We start from the raw sequence: 20,118 nt of genomic DNA, 5'->3' as shown, positions 1-20,118 counted from the left end.
GGATTGGAAAGGGGCGAAACTGGAAGTCTCATGACCACTAAGGAAGCTATTAAAGTAGTCTAAGAAGTCTTAAAAGACTTCTGAATGGAGAGAATAGAAAAGGTTGTGGAAATAGAACCTAGACTTGGCCAAGTGATTAAATATGGAGAGTACAGGAGAGTGTGAATAGGAGATAATATGTAGTTGAATTGGTCAGGAGTACAAAGACACGACTGGGACTGGGAGAATAGAAAGTGGTACAGAGAGACTCGAGGTCATTGTGAAGATGAAAGATGGGTTGGGGAATAAGGCCAAGGGAGAGGAGAATGGACAGCAGATAGTGATCCCAGAGAGGAATTTCACAAGTTTTAGGTCATGGATGAACAATTATGAGAGATAGTGAAATCATGGTTAGAACTCTTATTATAGGAGGCTAAGGTGGGGGGGAGTTGAGGAGAATCACCAGCATATGGAATTTGCCATTTAACTGAGGATTAGGTTTTAAATTTTTGTTTGTGTTTGATAACACTGCTCACCTCCACACCCCCATTTCTCTGTCTCTTCTCGCAGTATATTCTGCTATTTCTCCTGTTCTTGATCTGCATCCTGCTTTCCTGTCCTTCTCTCCAGAAACTTTCCTAGATAGCGTCATAGCTTATTTCTAGCACCTTGCTCTTTTAACCGCTGCGATTTCGGTTTTTCTGACTGTCTTACTCTTCCTAGTTTCTACCAGTGACTTTTGGCAAATATAGTGACTGTTGTTTAAGGATTCTTAGACTGCATTATCAGAATTATTTTGTTGGTAATATGGTGGGGATAAAATGCTCCTTTGCTTGAGTTGCCTGCTAAATGAGACACAACAAATCCATCTCTTTCCTCACTTTATTACATGAATTTTTTTTATAGTGGAGCTTGTTGGTAGTTGAATAGACACCTCTTCAGAAGAACTAAAAGCAAAGGTCTTAACTTGGAGCCCCTGAACCGGTTTTATAAAATATTTTGATAACTGTATATCATGAGTTTCCTTTGTAGCCCTGTGTATTTAATGTTATACATTTGAAAACATTATTCTGAGAAGAAAGGAATCCAGAGGCATTATACCAGATTGCCAAGAGGGATTTATCATACAAAGAAAAAAAAAGTGAGGAGCCGTTGATGTGAAAGTCTTGCAGAGTGCAGGAAGCAACTAGAGATCACAAATCATCCAAAGTATTGAACTGAGCACTGAGTTCTCTCAAGATTATGAAAATCATATATTTCTAAATGGGATGTATCCTAAGTAAGGTTAAATGTGCTCCATGCTATTGTGAATGTAGTATTGGACTCACATTGATGAAAAAAAGCATTTAAGTAAATCACTCCATCCAAACCATGGGGAATGGAGAAAAAAATACAGTCACTACACAGAATTTATATTCTGTTTGAGGAAGGAGTGATATATAAACATAAGTAAATACATAGAAATTTTAGGAAGGAAAGAAAACTAAAAATTGGAATCATATAAGGTTTATTATACAAAGACTTATCTGAGTTGAAGGAGGCATTGTGGAAAAATTTGTTTTTAAAAGTCCTGGCTCTGGAGTTAGAGCCAAACACTTTGTCTCATGCTTACTACCTGTGTGACCTTACGCAAATCACTGAATCTCTCCAGGCCTGTTTTCTCATTTGCTAAAATGAGGGCATTTGACAGGATAGCCCCTATGGTCCCTTCTGGCTCCAGACGAGACTAGTTAAACCCTGAGGTCTCTTCCAGCTCCAAATCTACTTATCCCAAAATAAAGCTTAAGCTTTCTAAGAGGCAGAAATGATGAAAGATTACCTTTCAGGAGTGAGAAAACAGCTTGAGCAGAGGGAGAGAGGCAATAGTTGGAATCAAGTTCAGGGAACAAACTAGTAATTCACTCTGGCTAGGGTGTAGAGGATGGGAATGAGTGATGGGAAGTAAGTCAGGAAAGGAGGACTGCAGCTGGACTGTGAAGGGGGCAGGAAATGCCAGGCTGAAGAACTGGTGTTTTTTATATGTATGAAGACAATGGCAAGTCATTCATCGAATACTGTATAGCTAAACTGGCCACGTCCCACTGTGGTAAGCCACATCTCACAATGATTTCCACCTTAAACATACTGTTGCCCCAAGGTTTGTGAGCATGGTCTGTTAGGGAAGAATATTAAATAGTAAGGATGAGTTTATATCTGCTGTGTTTGTTTGTTGCTCATGAGTAGCATCACCAAGCCCATGTCTTGCTCCAGGGGCTGGATGCTTGTTTCTATCACCTGAGACTAAATCACTGGAGCTACATTGATAGCTTCTTTCCCTGTTTCCCATTTGACTTCTTTTAGAGGTTCTGGGCCCCCCTTAGAATACAATCAGGGCTCTATTGGTCTTTGGTGCCACATAGATCACCAACAGACATTCCTTTTTACTTTTCTTTCCCTCATTCTTTTCACCTATTATATTACAAAAGCCCTTCTTTTTATGAGATCAGAGCTCTTTGGTTTCAAGAACAAACTGCCAGACATCTTCCTAGAAGCATGGTCTTGATTCATTAGCCTCCTGGCAGCAGTCAGAACCCAAGTGCTAGGCAGCCAAATGAGCCTCCCGGTGTGTCACAAGACTAAGATCTATTGTTGGCAGGCAGCGATAATTCACATGTTGTCTTTGTGCCTGGAGAGCTTCCGTGGTGAGGAAGCAAGGATGGCTGGTGCCATCAGTGAGTGCACTTCATTCCAAAGCATTCAATCGTTAGTCTGCAAAGGTGAAAAGAGAGCTAGTCCTCAGAAAGATCATTTGGGAAAGGTTTGCTTTTTTTTTTCTCTTTTAAAAATTGTCTGGATTTTTTTCATTTATCATACTTGCAGAGCAACTTTACAGTATGGTGACTTTTCAAGCAATTCACACACACACACACACACACACACACACACACACACACACACACTCTCTCTCTCTCTCTCTCTCTCTCTCTCTCTCTCTCTCTCTCTCTCTCTCTCTCTCTCTCTCTCCAGCTCTGTTAGAGGTATCTTTGAATTTCATGCCAACTAATTCTTTGGCTGTTATCTTGGGAAAGATTGAAGGAAAACCTTCCCTCCCTCTCCACAATCCACTTGAAAAAACTTAGTTCCTTAGGGGAAGGAAAATAAAGAGACACATATCCTTTCTTTTCTCACGAGTGCTTTCTAAATGTCATTTCTAAGGGAAAAGGAATATTTAGTATCAGTACCAACTTAGCTTCTTTAATTGCCCTTAACAAAGTCACCCATAAATTGTTTCCCAAAGGCTCGATTTTTAGGCCACCTCTTGGTTGTGTACTGTAACAGTAAAAAAAAAAAAAAAAAAGATATCATTTGCAAGTTCTTTTTTAAAAAAATTCCATAGCTGAATCACAGACATTATAACTCAGAATTTGAGTGGAATCAACTGTTTTAGAAATTTCGTGTGTGTGTGTGTGTTTGTATGTATATGTATTATGTATACACACATATATTTGAGTTTTAGGAGCTTTTAAAAATAGGGCAATAGTATTTTTTTTTTTTAATAAGTAGAAGAGTTGCCTAGTCTAGCCCGCTGATTTTAAAGATGAGAAAATTGGCCCAAAAAGTTTAAGCAATTTGCCTGGCCACACCAGTAGAGGTGGAATTTGAGTCCAAGTTCCATGATTCCATCGCTTTTTCCAGACAGATTTAGCTTGTTTCAGATTAAACTGGTTATTCAGTAAAGTTTTAGAAGAATTTTTCATTCATGCCTCAGTTTCATTTTTGAAAAATAAATGACAAACTGGTATGAATATTTCCAGTTTGAGGGATTAAAGTATGAATGTGTCACTGATTTTAGCCTTTCTTCAGGAATTATTTTTATTCCATATTTTTGAAAATAAAAATTAGATGGATACTTGAAGGGTATTCCTTCTAAAATCAGTTAAGTCAAGTCATCAAGTACTTATTAAATGCCCATTATATCCTAGGCAGTAGGCTCAAAGCTGGCAGAAAAAGACAAGACAGTCCCTGCTCTCTGAGAGCTCACAGTATAATGAGGAGACAAAATGCAAACAACTTTGTACCAATAAGACATACAGAGGAGAGGAAGTCACATTAAAGGGAATCTAAAAAAACACCTTAATATTTACAGTTATTTGATTGGGCAGCTACTTTTTCTGATTTCTGAATTATGGCTATATCAGAAAAGTAAAAGGTTTTAAAATTAAAACCACAAATGGAAACTGGCAGACTGTGGAAACTAGCAGGAGGAGGTGATAGCACATATGAAAATGCAGCTGAAGTATAACCCCCGTCCTGGTCTTCACTGTCCCACTCATCACTGTGTGTAGCTGGTTTTCCTCCCTAATCATTTTTAAACTTTGTCATTTACTAAATAGTTGCAAAGAGTACCATCCTCATGTAATCAGTTCTTTCCTCCAGAAACTTTCTGTTTCCTTTCCAAAGAGGAAATAAGGTAGAATCTATTGAAATTTTGACCTCACTGTTGTCATGTTTAGAGGAGAGAGTTGGTGTGTGGTCCACTTTGAATTTTAATATAACACTTTGTATTTGTGCCTCATGCCCCTGCCCCTTCAAGCACTCTTTATTCCTACGCATAGAAAGCTTGTGTGTATGAGATGGGGCAAGGAAATTCAGTTAAACCTTTTTCTTTTTTCTTTTCTTCTCCCTCATACCATATTTTCATACAAAGTTTCTTAGCACTCTCATCTTGGTTGTAGGTTCTTGGTTACCATGGGTTATTATTCTTTTGACATTAAGCATATGCAGAGTTGCTGCTCTCTGGTACAGGGGGAATTTAGGAAGAAGCTTTCAGACTACAGTTGTGTGGTTGAAATATTCACAGTTGTCAAACACATGTATGCCAAAGGGACATTCCTGTGGGTGACTTAGAAGATTTGAACAAAGCACTATGCCTGACCAAAAAAAAAAAAAAACAACATACCTTTTAGGAATCCCTAATAATGTATTAATTTTGCTTTAGAAGTTCCTTCTGTTAAATCAGAGTTTTGGAGCTTAGAAAGTTTTTCTCAGAGAAAAATATATTGTTCTTAACCTGAAATCCATGGATGGATTGCAGGGGATTCATGAACTTGAATGGGGGCAAAAATGGTATCTTTATTTTTGTTAATCTCTTACTGGAATTTAGCATTCCTTCTATTATGAATGTAAGGAACAAGAATTATTTGAGAAGGTGGCCATAGACTTTACCAGACTGCCAGAGGGACCCATGATTAAAAAAAGGTTAAAAAAATTCCTGCTGTGAATGATGGAGGAGTTGCCCATGGGTACCGTACCATTTAAATTATATACTATTATTTAACCATGAACTTACCTACCTTTTTTAATGTTGTTTCAATGGAGTCGTGCAAATCCCTTCCCTGCTTCCGCATCCAAGTTGTAAGGGCAAGCATTTTCCCCTCCACATATATACGTGCCTACACCTTTTGTGCTGATCGAAATCCATTGGCAGTGGTGCTCAGGAGACACCCAGAATAAATCATGAAATCAGAATCATAGATTTAGAATTGAAAAAGATCTTAGCCGTTGAATCCAACTCTGTCATTTTATAGATTAAGAAACTGAGGCTCATAGAGATTGAGTGATTCAGCTTAGGGTCACACCACTAGTGAGGCTGTGTGGGATTTGAAATCTTCCTGATTCTGAGTCCAGGGCCTTGTCCGCTACACCAAAGTGGGGTAGGTTTCCAGTGACTTCTAAAGGAATGCTACTTCAGTAGACAGCAGTTAGAATGTAGGGGTTCCTAAGGCAACCCCGATAGAGATAGGGTGAAAGCCCATGTGGGAGAAGATTATTTGATACTATTCTGTGGGAGTGGGGTGCTAAAGTAAGTATTTCTTCCCATGACAGCTGGCTCTGTCTAAAATGGACAGAGTTGGGAGAAGAAAGAGGGAAGCTGGAGAGATATGAGAATAGAACCCAGTGACCATGCTCGTGTATGAATCATCTGTAAGTTAACATGATAAGAGACTGCCTAAGTGTTGTTGCTTGGCCATGGCATTGCTGGTTAGTACTGTCATCTTCTGCCCTGCATATATGTAGATGGGCATATGCTGGCTGTATGACCCAGGGCCCATTGTTTAATTTCTGTGAACCAGTTGTTGGGCGGAGGAGTGGGAGGGAGAGTATCCTCTGTGTGTTTGTGCATTTGTGTGTGTCTGTCTTTGTTTCGTACCAGTCTTGTGATTTCCTCAGTGTCAGAAACCTGTTTTGCAGCTTGTAGCTTTAAACGATTGCATGGGGCACTGGTAAGTGAAGTGACTCACCCTGGATCACACAGCTTTCAAGTCCAAAGGCTCTGTGCACTACACTGGACTGTTTTTCTGTCCTAATATAAGAATGGCAAATGTTGGAACAACTAGAGATCCTTAGTGGTATTGTGCCTCTAAACCTGCCTTTAGGGATCCATGAAACTGAAGCTCTCCAGGTAATAGGCTTGGCCTACTTATTTACAAAGCATAATCTTGTCTGTCCTCCAACCCCCTGGAACCCCTCTTAACACATTAATGATGTGTGTCAGTAATTAAAACAAGTGACCACAATATGCAGTCTGACTATGATCATCCCATAGCCCAGTGCACGTGAACAATACCACAGCTAAAGAATTAACATCTGGGCCTTAGATTACTCCTCTGTAAAATGATGTTTGTGGTCTCTCAAATTTCTTCCAGCTCTAGGCTTATTATACCATAATGACCTAGTTCTACTACCTGGAAAACCTGTCAGGTAGGAAAGCATATCCAGATATATGGAATTCTATGGGAGACCAGCATAGTAAAGGTCAGTCATTCCCACCGTATATGAGTGTCCCACACAGACTTTGACACACAGTGGATGCCCATTATGTGCTGGCCACAAGACAGACAACCCAAAGTAAGAGACTGAAGGCATCATGGTACAGTGGAAAAAAGAGGGGATTTTTGGACCTGGGCCCCAGCCCCATACTTAGCACTTGTGTGACTTTGGCCACTTGACATCTCTGGCTTCTGAAGAAACCTCTCAATTTCTTCATCTCTGAAATTAAGGAAGTGAGCTAGATGACCTCTGAGATCCTTCTGTGACCCTTTGATCCCTGCCCTGAAAGTTTAAACACCAATTATTAATAATAATAGAAATGTACTTTGATTTTTACGTCTTGTCTCATTTGATTCTCACAACCATCTATTATCGCCATTTTACAAAAGAGAAAACTGAGGCTCGACAAAGCTAAGTGATTTGCCTAGGGTTATAGCTATGAAGTCACTAAGGCAAGATTCAGACTTGGATCCTGATTTCAAGTCCAGCATCCTCTTCAGTGCAATTCTTAATAACTGCTGAAGATTGTTCTTGTTTGTCCTTTGTTCTTGAAGAGGACCAATGACATCGTGAGGGTGTTATCTTGACTAATAAGTGAATTGGATTTAAGTGAGGCACAGCTGTGTCCAGTGACAAGGTCAGGATGGCTGGCGATGCCCTGGCTGCAGTGGGAAATCTTGGCCTTTTTAAGCAAAGGTTTTTCTCAGGTCTCAATTTGTCTAAAGCAAAACCCATTCCAAAATTAAAGGCTAAGTAAGAATTGAGGCAAAAGATGGCATAGTTTGCCTTCATGAAAGAATCAGTCTAGGAGAAGAAGACCCTTTGAGTTTCTGCCCTGAACAGAAGCTGTTACTATTTATACTCACTCAGAGCCATCATGAACACAACACGCCTCCCAAGTGTGTGACTTCGGGAAAGATATGAGGGACATTGTCACAGATTGATTATGTAAAAATTCCTTTCTCACGTTATTTAATTAGGATTAGCAGACCATCTTACCTCTTAGCCTTCTCCCTCAAATGTGACAAAAGCCCAGGATGGCCATGGAATCCATCAGAATCAGGGAGAACCGTTCCCCATTTCCCACATCTGACTTTATGGAATCAGCCTTCATCCTTTAGGCCTGTCTCAAACTAAGCCTGTAGCTGCAGGAACCCTAAGATTTCTAAAGCCAGTTAAAATTCCCAAGTGGGAACTGGAAGGGGTGTAAGAAGGAGGACTCTGAGAGCCTAGTCATGGGAGTTGGTGTTCGTAATGAACTCCATAGACGCCACTTTGAAAGAGAAAAAACTGTCTTCTGGCTGCCTGTTTCACAAAGCACCCTTCTGGCAGGACTTAACTACTTACCCTTGTCAAAAAATAAGAGGAAGGTAAGTTAGGGATTTTACATCTCAGTGTTTGCTCACACTAGAGAAAAGCAGTAATTGAGAATTTCAGGAAAAAATAAGACATTTTGCTGTGGAATTACACTTGTCAGGATGACAGAGAGTCTATCACAATTGAACACTAATTGTACAACTTTCTAGTCCTCTGAGGAAAATGTTATGCAAGTGAGTATCCCTGGATGGGGCAACTGGTATACTTATAGTAAAGCTTCCAGATAGAACATGGAATATATTTATAGAAAGTATTAAAATGTGCTGGCAATACTAGCCATCTATGTGCATGTTTGGGCAGTTAGGTGGAATAGTGGATGGACTCATAAAGATCTGAGTTCAAATATAGCCCCTGAAATTAGCAGTGTGACCTTGGGTGAGACACTTTAACCTCTTTCTGCCTCAGTTTCCTCTTCTGTAGAATGGGGATAATAATAGTACCCACCTCCTAGGACTGTTGTAAGGATAAAGCATGATATTATTTGTAAAGCATTATGTAAGCCTTAAAGCACCTTATAAAAGCCAATTCATTGTTTAATTCCTAATTGTTATCATTGGTGGCTGACTAACTTGGTTGTAGCACTTATTATCAAATCTGCCTTTGAGTTACAAGGGCTTTTTATTTTCTAAATTGATTTGCTACTGTTGCTATAGTAGCATACTAAATAGCATAGTAGATAGTAGACAGACCACCAGGCCTGGAGTCTAGAAGACTCCTCTTTGTGAGTTCAAATCCAGCCTCAGCCTTAAACCCTGAGCAAGTCATTTAATCCCATTTGCCTCAGTTTCCTTATCTGTAAAATGAGCTGGATAAGGAAATGAAAAATCAGTATCTTTGTCAAGAAAACCCCAGGTGGGATCATGAAGAGTCATACATGACTGAAAAAGACTCAGCAACAGCAAAACTGTTATCATAAATGACTCTTAGAGCTTGTATTCATGCATTTGCACTGTTTCCTTTGCATCTCACAATGACATTGGTATAAGCATTATTGGCATCCTCATTTTTTAGAGTATGGAATTAGGGCTGAGGGAGAGTTAAGTGACTTGCCAGAAATCACACAAGTATTGTCAGAGGTAGTATTCAGCCCTAGTTGTCCAGCTCCGGGTCCATACTTATTCCATCCTGGTCTGTAGTGTATAGATTTTTGAGTGTTCAGTTGTATCCAACTCTTTTTGATCCTGTGGACTATAGCACACTAATGCTGTCTGTGGGGTTTTCTTAACAAGGGTATTGGAGTGGTTTGCATTTCCTCCTCCAGTGGATTAAGGCAAACAGGTTAACCAGGGTCACACAGTTATTAGCAAGTATCTGAGACTGGATTTGAACTCATGTCTTCCTGACTCCAGGCCCACTGCTCTCTGCTGAGCTGCTTAGCTGCCTCCTGTAGACTCCGGTAGACCACAAGGGCTAAAAGGAAACTCCAGTAGGTATTACCAACTGTTTTCCAAATGTGAAGTTTCCAAGAATATATAAACAATTCTTTAAACGTTGGAGTGTGTGATGTTATGGAGAGAATGCTGAACTGAGAGCTAAGGAAGCCTGGGCTGGAATCAAGGCTCTCTGCTGCTCAGTTTCTATGTGATCTTAGGAAATTAATTCACTTTGTCCCTTGGACACTCAGCTTCCTTGGCTGCAGAAGGAAAAGGTTGGGTTGCGTCAGTTCTTCCCGTCTTTTTTGTCAGATTCCTTTGGCCATCTAAAGCCTCGGAACCCCTTCTCACAGTAATACTTTTAAATACATAAAATTCTTAGGATTATAAAGGAAATTGATTATATTGAAATATAGTTATTAAAAACAAGTTGATGGATCCAGATTAAAAACCCCTAGACTAGATGATTTCTCATACTCCTTCCAACTCTCACATTTTTTGATTCAGAATGTAGCTTGTCACTTTACTTTTTTATAGATATATATATATATATATATATATATATATATATATATATGTATATAAAACTTATCACTTAACCACTCAGTCCTACCACCTAGCTCTGAGCTCCCTAGAAATTTGGGTGATAGAGTGAGTGTACCTGTGGCAACTGACTTATCCCTAATTAACAGAGCTAATGATTGGGGAACAAGGGAGGCTATTTCTTGTAGTCATGGTACTACTAGGAGGCACTATTATAGTGGTGTCAGTATTGTTGCTGTGGTCAAGGGAGGATCTGGTCCCAAAGACAATCTTTCTAATAGCCCTCTACTTCCCACCCAACAACAGAAAGCAAAACCTTTCCACACTTGGCCAGGAGGCTGTGAAATATGCTTCCCTCTAAGAATCCTTCTGTAGAACCTCTGATGTCGCAATTTGGACCACAACCCAGGATGAAAAACAGGTGCAAGAAATGATAACACCAATTTTTCTTTTTAAAAAAAAAAAAATTATTTCAGAAATATTGCATACATGTATTAAAAACATTTATTTTCTCTTAGCAAACATACTTTTCTCTCCCTTGCTTCCACCCTCTAACCCCTATTGAAAAAAGAAATCTTTCTAACAAATAAAATGCAGATATTTGGCAGAGAAAGTGATTTGTCATCATAATGCGGCTCTACCAAGAGGATATTTATCCCTTCCTTTTGAAGTCATTTATTTACCATAAGGAAAGCTGTGTGGTACAGTGAAAAGAGAGCTAATCTCAAGTCTAGAAAAGCTGGGTTCCTGTCTCTGACGAATACTGATTCCTGGGATGTTCCTTTAAGGAAGGGAAGGGAATCAGCATCCATTAAGTGCCTACTTTGTTCCAGGCCCTGGGCTAACTGCCTTTATAAATATTACTTCATTTGAGCCTTTCTTGGTGTAAGTTTTCTAAGATAGTAAGTTGCAGAATAGTTGCTAATCTGAGGGTTTCCCTTTATGAATGAAATCACAAGTCTGAACACAAAAAGAAATTAAAGCACTACATCATCTCTTGCCCCAATTTTTTCCCCCTTGAGGTAAGTGAACCATTTAATTTAGCTTTTTTTTCTTGCTCTATATTTTTCCAAAATTTCATAAAATGAGTATTTGAGGGCTTACCCACTATATGCAAATCACCTATGCTACCACATTCTCCCTTCTGTAGTTTTACTTGAAGAAAATATTTTAAAGGATTTATGGTTATTTGTATAAGAATTTTCTGATCCCCAGTAGCTTTCTCACTCAACATTGAGGTATAAGGAAGTAATCATAACTCAGTTCAGAAATGGCAGGTGTTGGCTATCTGGTCTTGGCTAGTTATGCCCTAAGCATTTAAAAATAAAATGCTAAATGTCAGTACTAGAAAAGGTAATTAAGATAGGAGGACTGGAAAGCTCAGACCATTTCATCGAGGAGCCAAGAATGTAACGATCCAGTTTCTCAACAGTATATATTAATATTCTCAGGTACAAAACATTCTGTGTGGGTCATCAGAAAGAGTTCTCAGGACAGTTCTTAGGGCTGTTTTTTAGGCTGCCTTAGCTAATTACCAATCAGCATGAGACAAAGCATGGCATAGTCGATTAGGTTATTGGGCTTAGAGTTAGGAAGGCCTGGGTTCAAATTCCACTTTGTAAGCTTTCAAAGCATTAGGTAAATGTGAGTTAATATTAGTCTGCAGCCCTTTTGCCATGGGAGAGAATAATTAAGAAAAACTTTTGTTGGGAGTGAAGAAATCACATCACCAACACTTAGGTATATTCTTTTCAAGTTAACTTGTGTTCTGTGGAATTTGATCCTCTCCATACATTCGGGAGCTCTGTGTTGGATCCAGGGCAATTGTTAAATTTTCAGTGCAAGAATTTGTACCTCTAAAATAGGTAAAAGTTACAAAACAAGGCTTGACTTACTGTTGTGTAGATTATCTAGACTTGAGGTAAGAAAATGTTAATAATGAAGATTGAACTCAAAGCCTAAGATTGCATATTTTTTTGGTTGTTAAACATTTGCCAGCACACCCCTGTCTACTAGTATGTTCCAAACTGGCTTTCTATTTGTTTTCCTAGGTATATGGTTCTGGGTCTCAGACTCGTGCATTCCAGTACGTCAGGTAAGGAAGGGCATATTCGTTTTTTGTCATGTGTAATTAATTTGAAGGGTCTATTATCCAGTGTTGATATTCTGGGGAAAGATAAGATGTGGTCCTAAGGAATCTTCATTTTCACTTTGTAAAGGTTCCAAGATACACTTGGAAAACAGGAATTTTGAAAAGACCCGTTTTCCATTTTAAAATAAATTCAGATTTTTAAGATTTTCTTTTTAAACTAAAAAGCCTCCGTAGGTCTTGTCTTTAAAATTAAATCACGCTAAATCCAAGTTTTGTGTTTCTGTTAGCAATTAACCCACTTTTGGTGGGTTTTCTCCTAATCCATGCTGCCATCTAGTGTTTCTTAGTTGCATTTGTCATGTACTGAGTATGACTTTTAATGAGTATAATTTCTGACCTCAGCTTTGATGATAAAGATTTGTTGGATGCAGCACACCAACAAATGCTATGCACGTTGTGTCATCTTTTGGACAAGGCTTCCTTAGTTTGGATGAGGTAGCCACTAAAACCCTGAAAATGTGACATTAAATTCATTATATTTGAAGAACTTGGACACGTCTTTACACTCTGTAGATCTTATTGTTTGGAATGAAAAATAGTTAAACACTCATTTCCATTTTTCAAAAATTGCATTTGTAAATGATTTTTGTGTCTCTGATAAAAAGATAGCAACAAAATATTGTGTGGAAATGGTCATTTATTACTTGTAGCAAATAACCACTATTAAAGTTTTTAAGATTCTAGATTGATAAAAAAAAAAAATCCACTTATAACTTTAGATATTAGATTTTCCCCCTTGAGTGTACAGCAGGATCTTTTAAGTCCCATGTGACCTAAGATTACTAATAAAAATAAGCTTATCATTTTTAATCTAAAATAAATCAAAGCATTTTGCTGTTCATCTAAATAATTGTCCCTTTACTATGCAGAGAAAAATCAGAAAGTAAAGATAACCAAAGGGTTCTGTTTTTTGTTTCCTTGTTACCAAAGAATAGAAGGTGAACAGAATTCTCAGGAATCATTTAAATAAACAATTTAGTGTACTTGTTTCTTCTTTATTTCTGGGAAATCTTTTGCCATTATCCCTAAAGAGCATACACAGATTGTCAGCCTTCTCAGAAAAGTAACTTTGGAGTTTCATGGATCATAACATTATTTATGTTAAATGACCCTCTTAGCATGTGTCCTCAGAGTTCCTTTTAAACTTATGACTTCTCTGTATATTGTAGAACTTCCACCAAAGATTAGCTTTTCATCACTTCCACATTTTCAGACCTCCATTTGTCCTTTTCTCCTCCCTCCAGTCAACTCTAATATTTTCCTAGGAAGCCTACAGAATTTGGGCACATGAAACTTTAATGAATTATCTAAATGAGTGGCTATCAATCTTCCCTCATTTTGATCTTATGTTGGATACTAATGAAGCATTCTGACCTGAGGAGAATACTTTTCAAAAACAAAAAAAAACAAAAAAAACTAGGTTTCTATAATATTATTTATTTTGAAGATTTGAAACTCAAAAATTAAAGGGGGTAAAAATCTTCATCACAAAAAATAGAGACCCAAACCTGTGTTTTCATCAAAGTAAGGAACTCCCATCAATTTAATGACAACTCAATCTATAACTTATGTAGTTTTAGAATTTTCTGGGGCACTAAGAAATTAAGACACTAAGAAAGCATCTTAGCCAGGGTAACCTACTTAGTATGCATTGAATTCAGGTATACCTAACCCTTGGGCTAGCTTTCTTAGCAATTCATATCTTAGGAGATGATTAGATAGATAGACTTCAGACATGTGCATAACATATGCACACTCCTTCATATATAATTAATTTCTATTGTAACTCATAATAATTTTTAAATTCTGTTGAGCTCAATGAAAATCTAAACAATTCCATTAATTTTTAAATTTTGTTTTCTACAAAATCCTGTGGATTCGATAATACTGCAATTTGCTGATAGCATTTGTCATAATTCACTGCATGAAAAGGCACTGTGCTAGTCATAGGCCACTGACAAAATACTTCCAGGCTTTCTCTCTCTTGGTCCCAGCACCCTCTTCCACATGCAAGCTCTGTGAGAATACAGGCAGCCAGCAATGATGGTCAGCAGCATAATGCAGAGAATACTGAAACCAGTTCCAATTGTTAACCATGTGACCATGAGTAAGTCATTTAACCCTTCTAAATCATCTAGTTCATTTTCCTCATTTGACCAATGAGGAAATTGAGACCCAGGGAAGTTAATTGTCTTGATAAAAGTATTAAGTGCCAAAAGCAGAATCTGAACCCAGATTCCCTTCTCCCCACCTCCCTAAGGTAAAATTGTTAATTGGATAAACTTAGTCTTTAAACTTTCCAGTGGTCTCTTTTCCCCAGAAGTGAATTTGTACTTTATTCTTTCTGTACTCAGAATCAGGTCCTGGCTGAAAGTTCGGGGAGAAGTACTCTGAGACTGGGAAATCACCCCCTCACACACACACATAAATAATCTTTGACTTACTCTCCCTGAGTTCCAGGTTATGGGAAGTTCTCTCCCATCCCACTTTACAGGGTGGATGCTCAAGATGTTCCCCTCAGCTGCTGTATAGTCTCTTGGCTGGTACTTGGATAAAGTAGGTTACATGGTGTAGAGGCCATCATAGCGACAAGGAAAAGTTAGTCACAAATATAATTTAGTGCCATTCCTAGACTACTTTCTCTTAGGTTAATAGACTTAGACAATTATAAGAGACCTTGGAGGCCGTTGGGTGCAACCCTTTCAATTTTGCAGATGAGAAAACTGAGGACTAGAGAGGTGAAAGTGACTTGAAAGGGTCACACACCTAGTCTAAGTATCTGAAGAAGATTCAAAGTCAAGTCTTCTTAAGTACAAAAGAATGACCTCCTTGTTCTAAGAAGGGAAAATATCTATCTACCGGCCCTCTCCAATTTGTAAAACTCTGGAGTAAGTCATCTCTTATTCTTGAGCCACCAGCTAAGAGATTGGTTTTGAAAATTTGTTTCAACAATTGAAACAGTTCAAGGCACACATAAAGTAGAGGGAGTGGTAAAAAGGGCTCTAGTAGTAGCAGTACTGTTGAAGTACTATGAAGTACTACTTAGCACTTCATATTTGGAGATAAATATTGAAATAGAGTTTGCTACCCAACTTTTGGGTGGGGAATTCATCACTTTCACATTTTATTTCCCGTCATCCCACCTTTCTCAGGCATCCGCATCAAATCAAAGTCTAATGATATTAGCTAACACGTATGTAATCCTTTCTGATAAAAGTGTTCCAGATAGGTTGTGTAAGTATTATTTCCATTTCACATAGTAAGAAAATTGAATACCAGAGAGTTGAAATAATCCTGCCCATCGGTAGCTAGGTGGTGCAGTGGATAGAGTGCCTGGCCCAGAGTCAGGGAGACTCCTGAGTTCAAATCTGGCCTCAGATACTTGCCAGCTCTGTGACCTTCAGCAAGTCACTTAACTATTAGCTTCAGTTCCTCATCTATAAAATGAGCTGGAGAAGGAAATGCTGAACTGCTGTAGTCTCCTTGCCAAGAAAAGCCCCGATGGTATCACAAAGAGTTGGAAGTGACTGAAACAACTGAATAGTAGTAACCAAGGTCACAGAGCTCCTCGGTGGTGGCCCCAGCACTGTGCCCAGATCTCTGACTCCAGTGCCATTTTTCTTCTCAGGAGTCTCAGGACTCTTAAATCATTTTGGTTCCATCATCTCTAAAGTTCCTTTCCACTTTAAAACTATGCCAACAAGCCAAGATTTTCTTGATTTACTCTCTTTACGTTCATTGGCATCCTATTTACATTATTCACCAGGTGTCCTTTTACATTGTAAATCTCCACAAGCTTGAAGTAATTGATGGAAGAGAATTCTTTTTATTTTTAAAGAAATAGTTTTCTTTCTTTGATAAATACAGTTTCATCTAAATGCTAATATAATGTTACTCAGTATCTTTCCTGGTTGAATGAAGACATTCTGATGTTCACTCATTTTACAATTTATAAATGCTTTTCTCACAGCTACCCTGTCTGTATAACACCCATTTTACCAGAAAGAGAAACCTAGGCTCAGGATTTGTTCACATGATGATGACAGTGTTGTTATTTTTGAGTGTACAGAACATGAGCTTATGTATTCAATCTGTTAAGCTTTGCTGTTTCTGCTTTCATATTTTGGACCTGATCTATGATTTATCTGATATAGTTAATTTCTGATGAGGAAACTCCCTTCACCAGTGCAGGTCAAGTTTTGTTTCATTTTTTAGCTTTTTTTTTTTTTTTTTTTATTTCTAACGTTTAGCACAGTGACTGACATGTAGTCAAGTGCTCATTCCTATTTACTTTCCTATTTATTTTAACTTTCCTAGGATTGTTTCTATTGGAACTCAATTAATAAGATGAGTGGTAGTGATCTCAATAATGCTGTGTGAGCCGTGGTGGATGGAGAGCTGACTTCTAGGCAGGATAAGTGGGTTTAGGTCCTGTCTCTGACTATTTCTATAAATATAACTGACTTTTATGTAACTGGCATTTATATTCTTTATTATTGACTCCTAACTTCAAACTTGTTAAGCTGGAATTGCAGATATGTTATCTGTTTTATACACAGATAAACTACAGCTCAGAAAGGTTGACTTGTCCATGATCTTACAGCAACTGAGGTTAAAGAAGCAGGATTCAAAATTCATGGCTCATCTTACCCTAAGTCCAGTGTTCTTTCCTCTAGAACATACTACCTCTAGCCAAGATAGTAAAGTATACCACTGCTTTTCGGGTTACTTCATCTTGAGTTTGCCTTTCTGTATTATAGCTTTAATCAATATATTGTTATAGATATAAATATTTAGCATTAGGGGATCATTCATTTTAAGTTCTCACAGAAATGTTATACATGTTCATTTACTTCATGAATCCTTTTTCCCTAAATGACCTCCAGTCCTGACCAAATTATCACAGACTGAAAAAGAGCTATATAAAAAAATCCATTCACATCTTACAATAAATAAATAGCTAACTACCTCAAGTAAGCAAAGAAATAAAAGTTTTAAATGCCCCCTCCCCCAGGATGAGACTTACCCAATGTAATAATAACAGATGAAATTTATATACTGTTTTAAAACATATAAAGCCCTTTACATATATTCTTCTTGGAGTCTCACAACAAGCCTCTAAAATAAATACTTGCAGATATTATTATCCCATTTTGTAGATAAGGAAATTGAGACTTAGAGACATTAAGTGGCTTCCCTGTAGTCCATCATCATCACACAGCTAATAAGTGTCAGAGATGAGATTCCAGTCTTATACTTCCTGACTTTAAATCTATTACTCTCTCTCCTGGGCCAACTAGACTCTGAAAATAATAATAATAGCTAGTATTTTCATATAGCACTTTAACATTTGCACAGTGCTTTATATTATCCCTTTGGGTCTTCACAACAATCTTTTATAGAGGTATTGTGGGTATTATATCTCTTTTACAAATGAGGAAACCTATGTGAGGCTTTTATTCAGGGTTACAGCTAGTCAGAGATGGTACCTGAACCTGTCTTAACCTTCGTCTTCCTCATTCCAAGTCCATTTTGCTTTCTATTTTGCCAAGCTTCATCTTTTAGAAGGCTTTATATATCAGGGCATTCTTTTCTTTGGATGTTCCATAATTTTATCAGTATAGGGCACTTCCTGAGAGGAAACTCCTTTCTTTAACTTAAAGCTACAGAGATTTTCCTTTAAATTTCAACTATAGAGATTTGAGAAGGTTAAGTGACTTTCCTGGGGCCACATGGCTAGTAAATGTCAGAGGAAGGACTTAAATCTAAGTCTTTATGACATTTAGACCAACCCTTTATCAACCATACTATCCATACTTCTCATATTTTATATTGCAATTAGGATTGAGTGTGTTTATTACACGAGAAAAAAATATGTAGAAACTGAAAAAACCTCTAACCAACAGTGTCTCATTCTTACAATTTACTATTTCTGACTTTTGGGGATGATGTTACCTAGTCATTATAATGCAGAATTGACTTGTTTTCCAAAGATGTGTCATCTAAGTATTCTAATAATAATAATGATAATCTATTCATCTAATAATTCAAATAATCATTACCATTGACATTTTATCATTGCTGTGGTTGATATTGTCATGGTCAGTTTATGTCCATATGCATTAAAGCCATGTTATGTAAAAAAAAAAAAAAGTCACTTTGTCAAAATGACACTTGATATAGAACTTTAGGTTAAATGTAAGTGTGATCTGTGCGGGTTTGACCTTAAAAGTTGCCAGTTTATGTTCTAAATGATCTGTCATTCAAAGCATGGTGATCAGAATTCTTTTAGCCTTATAATTTAATAATAATTTGAATAACTTTCGTCCCCACTCTCCTCCCTCTCTTAGTTTCAGGCTAATTAGTAGTAATAAATAGTAATGAATGGCAGCTTTTAATGTCTGAAACTGTGAATCTTTTCAGGCCACTTTGCTACAAGAAAATATATCCATTACCAAGAATGTTATGATGGTACCATGATGCAATGATTCACTGCCATAGTGATGAAGTGACTTTTTTTGGTCAGTTTCTCTACAATGGAGAAATAATCAAATGGCTGGCAGTTATTGGCATGAGTGCTTGATTTGTGAGAAAAGAATGATTTGAGCATGTTAGTGTAAATATGCCCATTGGTTGTAAATGGAAAATTGAAAAGCTTGCCAAAATAGCCCCCAAAGAGGTTTCTTTGTTTAAGAGAAAAGCAAGACTGTTGAACATTGTCTTTGCTTTGTACAATTACTTTATTTTAAAAAAAAAAAAAAAAAAACCTGTAACATGACCCATAATGCCCTGCTCCTCAGTGGTAACAATGCACAGAGGAAGATTGAAATATTTTAAAATTTGCATCAGTCAAACCTCCCATGTAGAACTGAGAGCTTTTCTCTAGGGACATGCTGCCTCTCAAAAAGGAACAAGGGGAGTGTCTTTGTGTAGTGCTGAGGTGTCATTTTTACAGAGTAACTTTTTTTTAACAGAGCCACACTTTAAAGCTTCTGAAAATAAGAACCAATTCTTGGTAAGCGGAAATTTGCTTACTTCTCTTCACTTTTCATGGACCAGTCAATCACAATCCATCTGAAACATTTGCAATTCCCTGACCTTTTTGCGTGGATGTCTTAAGATTGTTGGTTGGGGAGAGGGAGGAGGCTGGAGTGTTGGAGAACAAGTCATAATCATATTTCAATAACCAGTATTGTTCAATTTGTCTTTGTAACATGCCAGTGTGGGGACCTTCATGCTTTGCACAGTTCTTCCATCACAGTGGGCTTTTATTTCATAATAACATTCATCTGGGGAAAAAGTAATGCTCATCAGTGTCCATGGGAGCCAGATGTTGGGGGACACAGCAGACATGGGTCTTCATTAGGAATATAGGGACTTACTTGTGTGAACATCCATCTTAATTGCAAGATTTATTTTTTTTCTTTACATTCCTCATTTTCCAATTTATTTTCTTTTGAGGGGGAAGGGAGGGCTTGAAAAATTGTTTTGGAACTTGTAAAGTGTATTCAATAATCATTTATTTTGAGGAAAAAGATAATATGATCTTTCCTTCTTTTGCAGTGATCTAGTAAATGGACTTGTGGCCTTAATGAATAGCAATGTTAGTAGTCCTGTCAACTTGGTAAGTTCTTTTTCTTCCCCTTCGTTGTTCCTCACTGGTTAGCAGGAGATTGACTTTCTGGCAAAGGTCTTTGTAAGCTCTGGGTTGTAAGGTCTACCTTTTCCATCAAAAAATCTGTTGGGACCTAAATGATTTTTGTTTGGAGAAGATGCACTGAGTAAGCAAGTTTTACAAGCAAAAAATTTCTACAAAGATGTTTTACTAAAGACCATAATGAAGAAACCTGGAACTCCTAAGTAAGACTACCTGGCCTATTCAGT

At 37.7% G+C, this 20,118-nt stretch overlaps 1 protein-coding gene across 6 annotated transcripts in view; it reads left to right on the top strand.

The window, feature by feature from the left end:
* The window catches only part of UXS1 (UDP-glucuronate decarboxylase 1), a 141,909-nt gene that overhangs the window by 111,766 nt on the left and 10,025 nt on the right, over positions 1 to 20,118 (top strand). For all 6 annotated transcript variants that reach the window (XM_072621780.1, XM_072621778.1, XM_072621779.1 and 3 more), the window contains 2 exons: positions 12,134 to 12,177; positions 19,798 to 19,858. In XM_072621780.1, coding sequence (XP_072477881.1) covers positions 12,134 to 12,177; positions 19,798 to 19,858 — 105 coding nt within the window. The remainder of the gene's footprint in view (positions 1 to 12,133; positions 12,178 to 19,797; positions 19,859 to 20,118) is intronic.

Source organism: Notamacropus eugenii, chromosome 6 (genome assembly GCF_028372415.1).
Source record: "Notamacropus eugenii isolate mMacEug1 chromosome 6, mMacEug1.pri_v2, whole genome shotgun sequence".
NCBI lineage: Eukaryota > Metazoa > Chordata > Mammalia > Diprotodontia > Macropodidae > Notamacropus > Notamacropus eugenii.
This window is presented reverse-complemented; position numbering and strand designations above follow the sequence as displayed.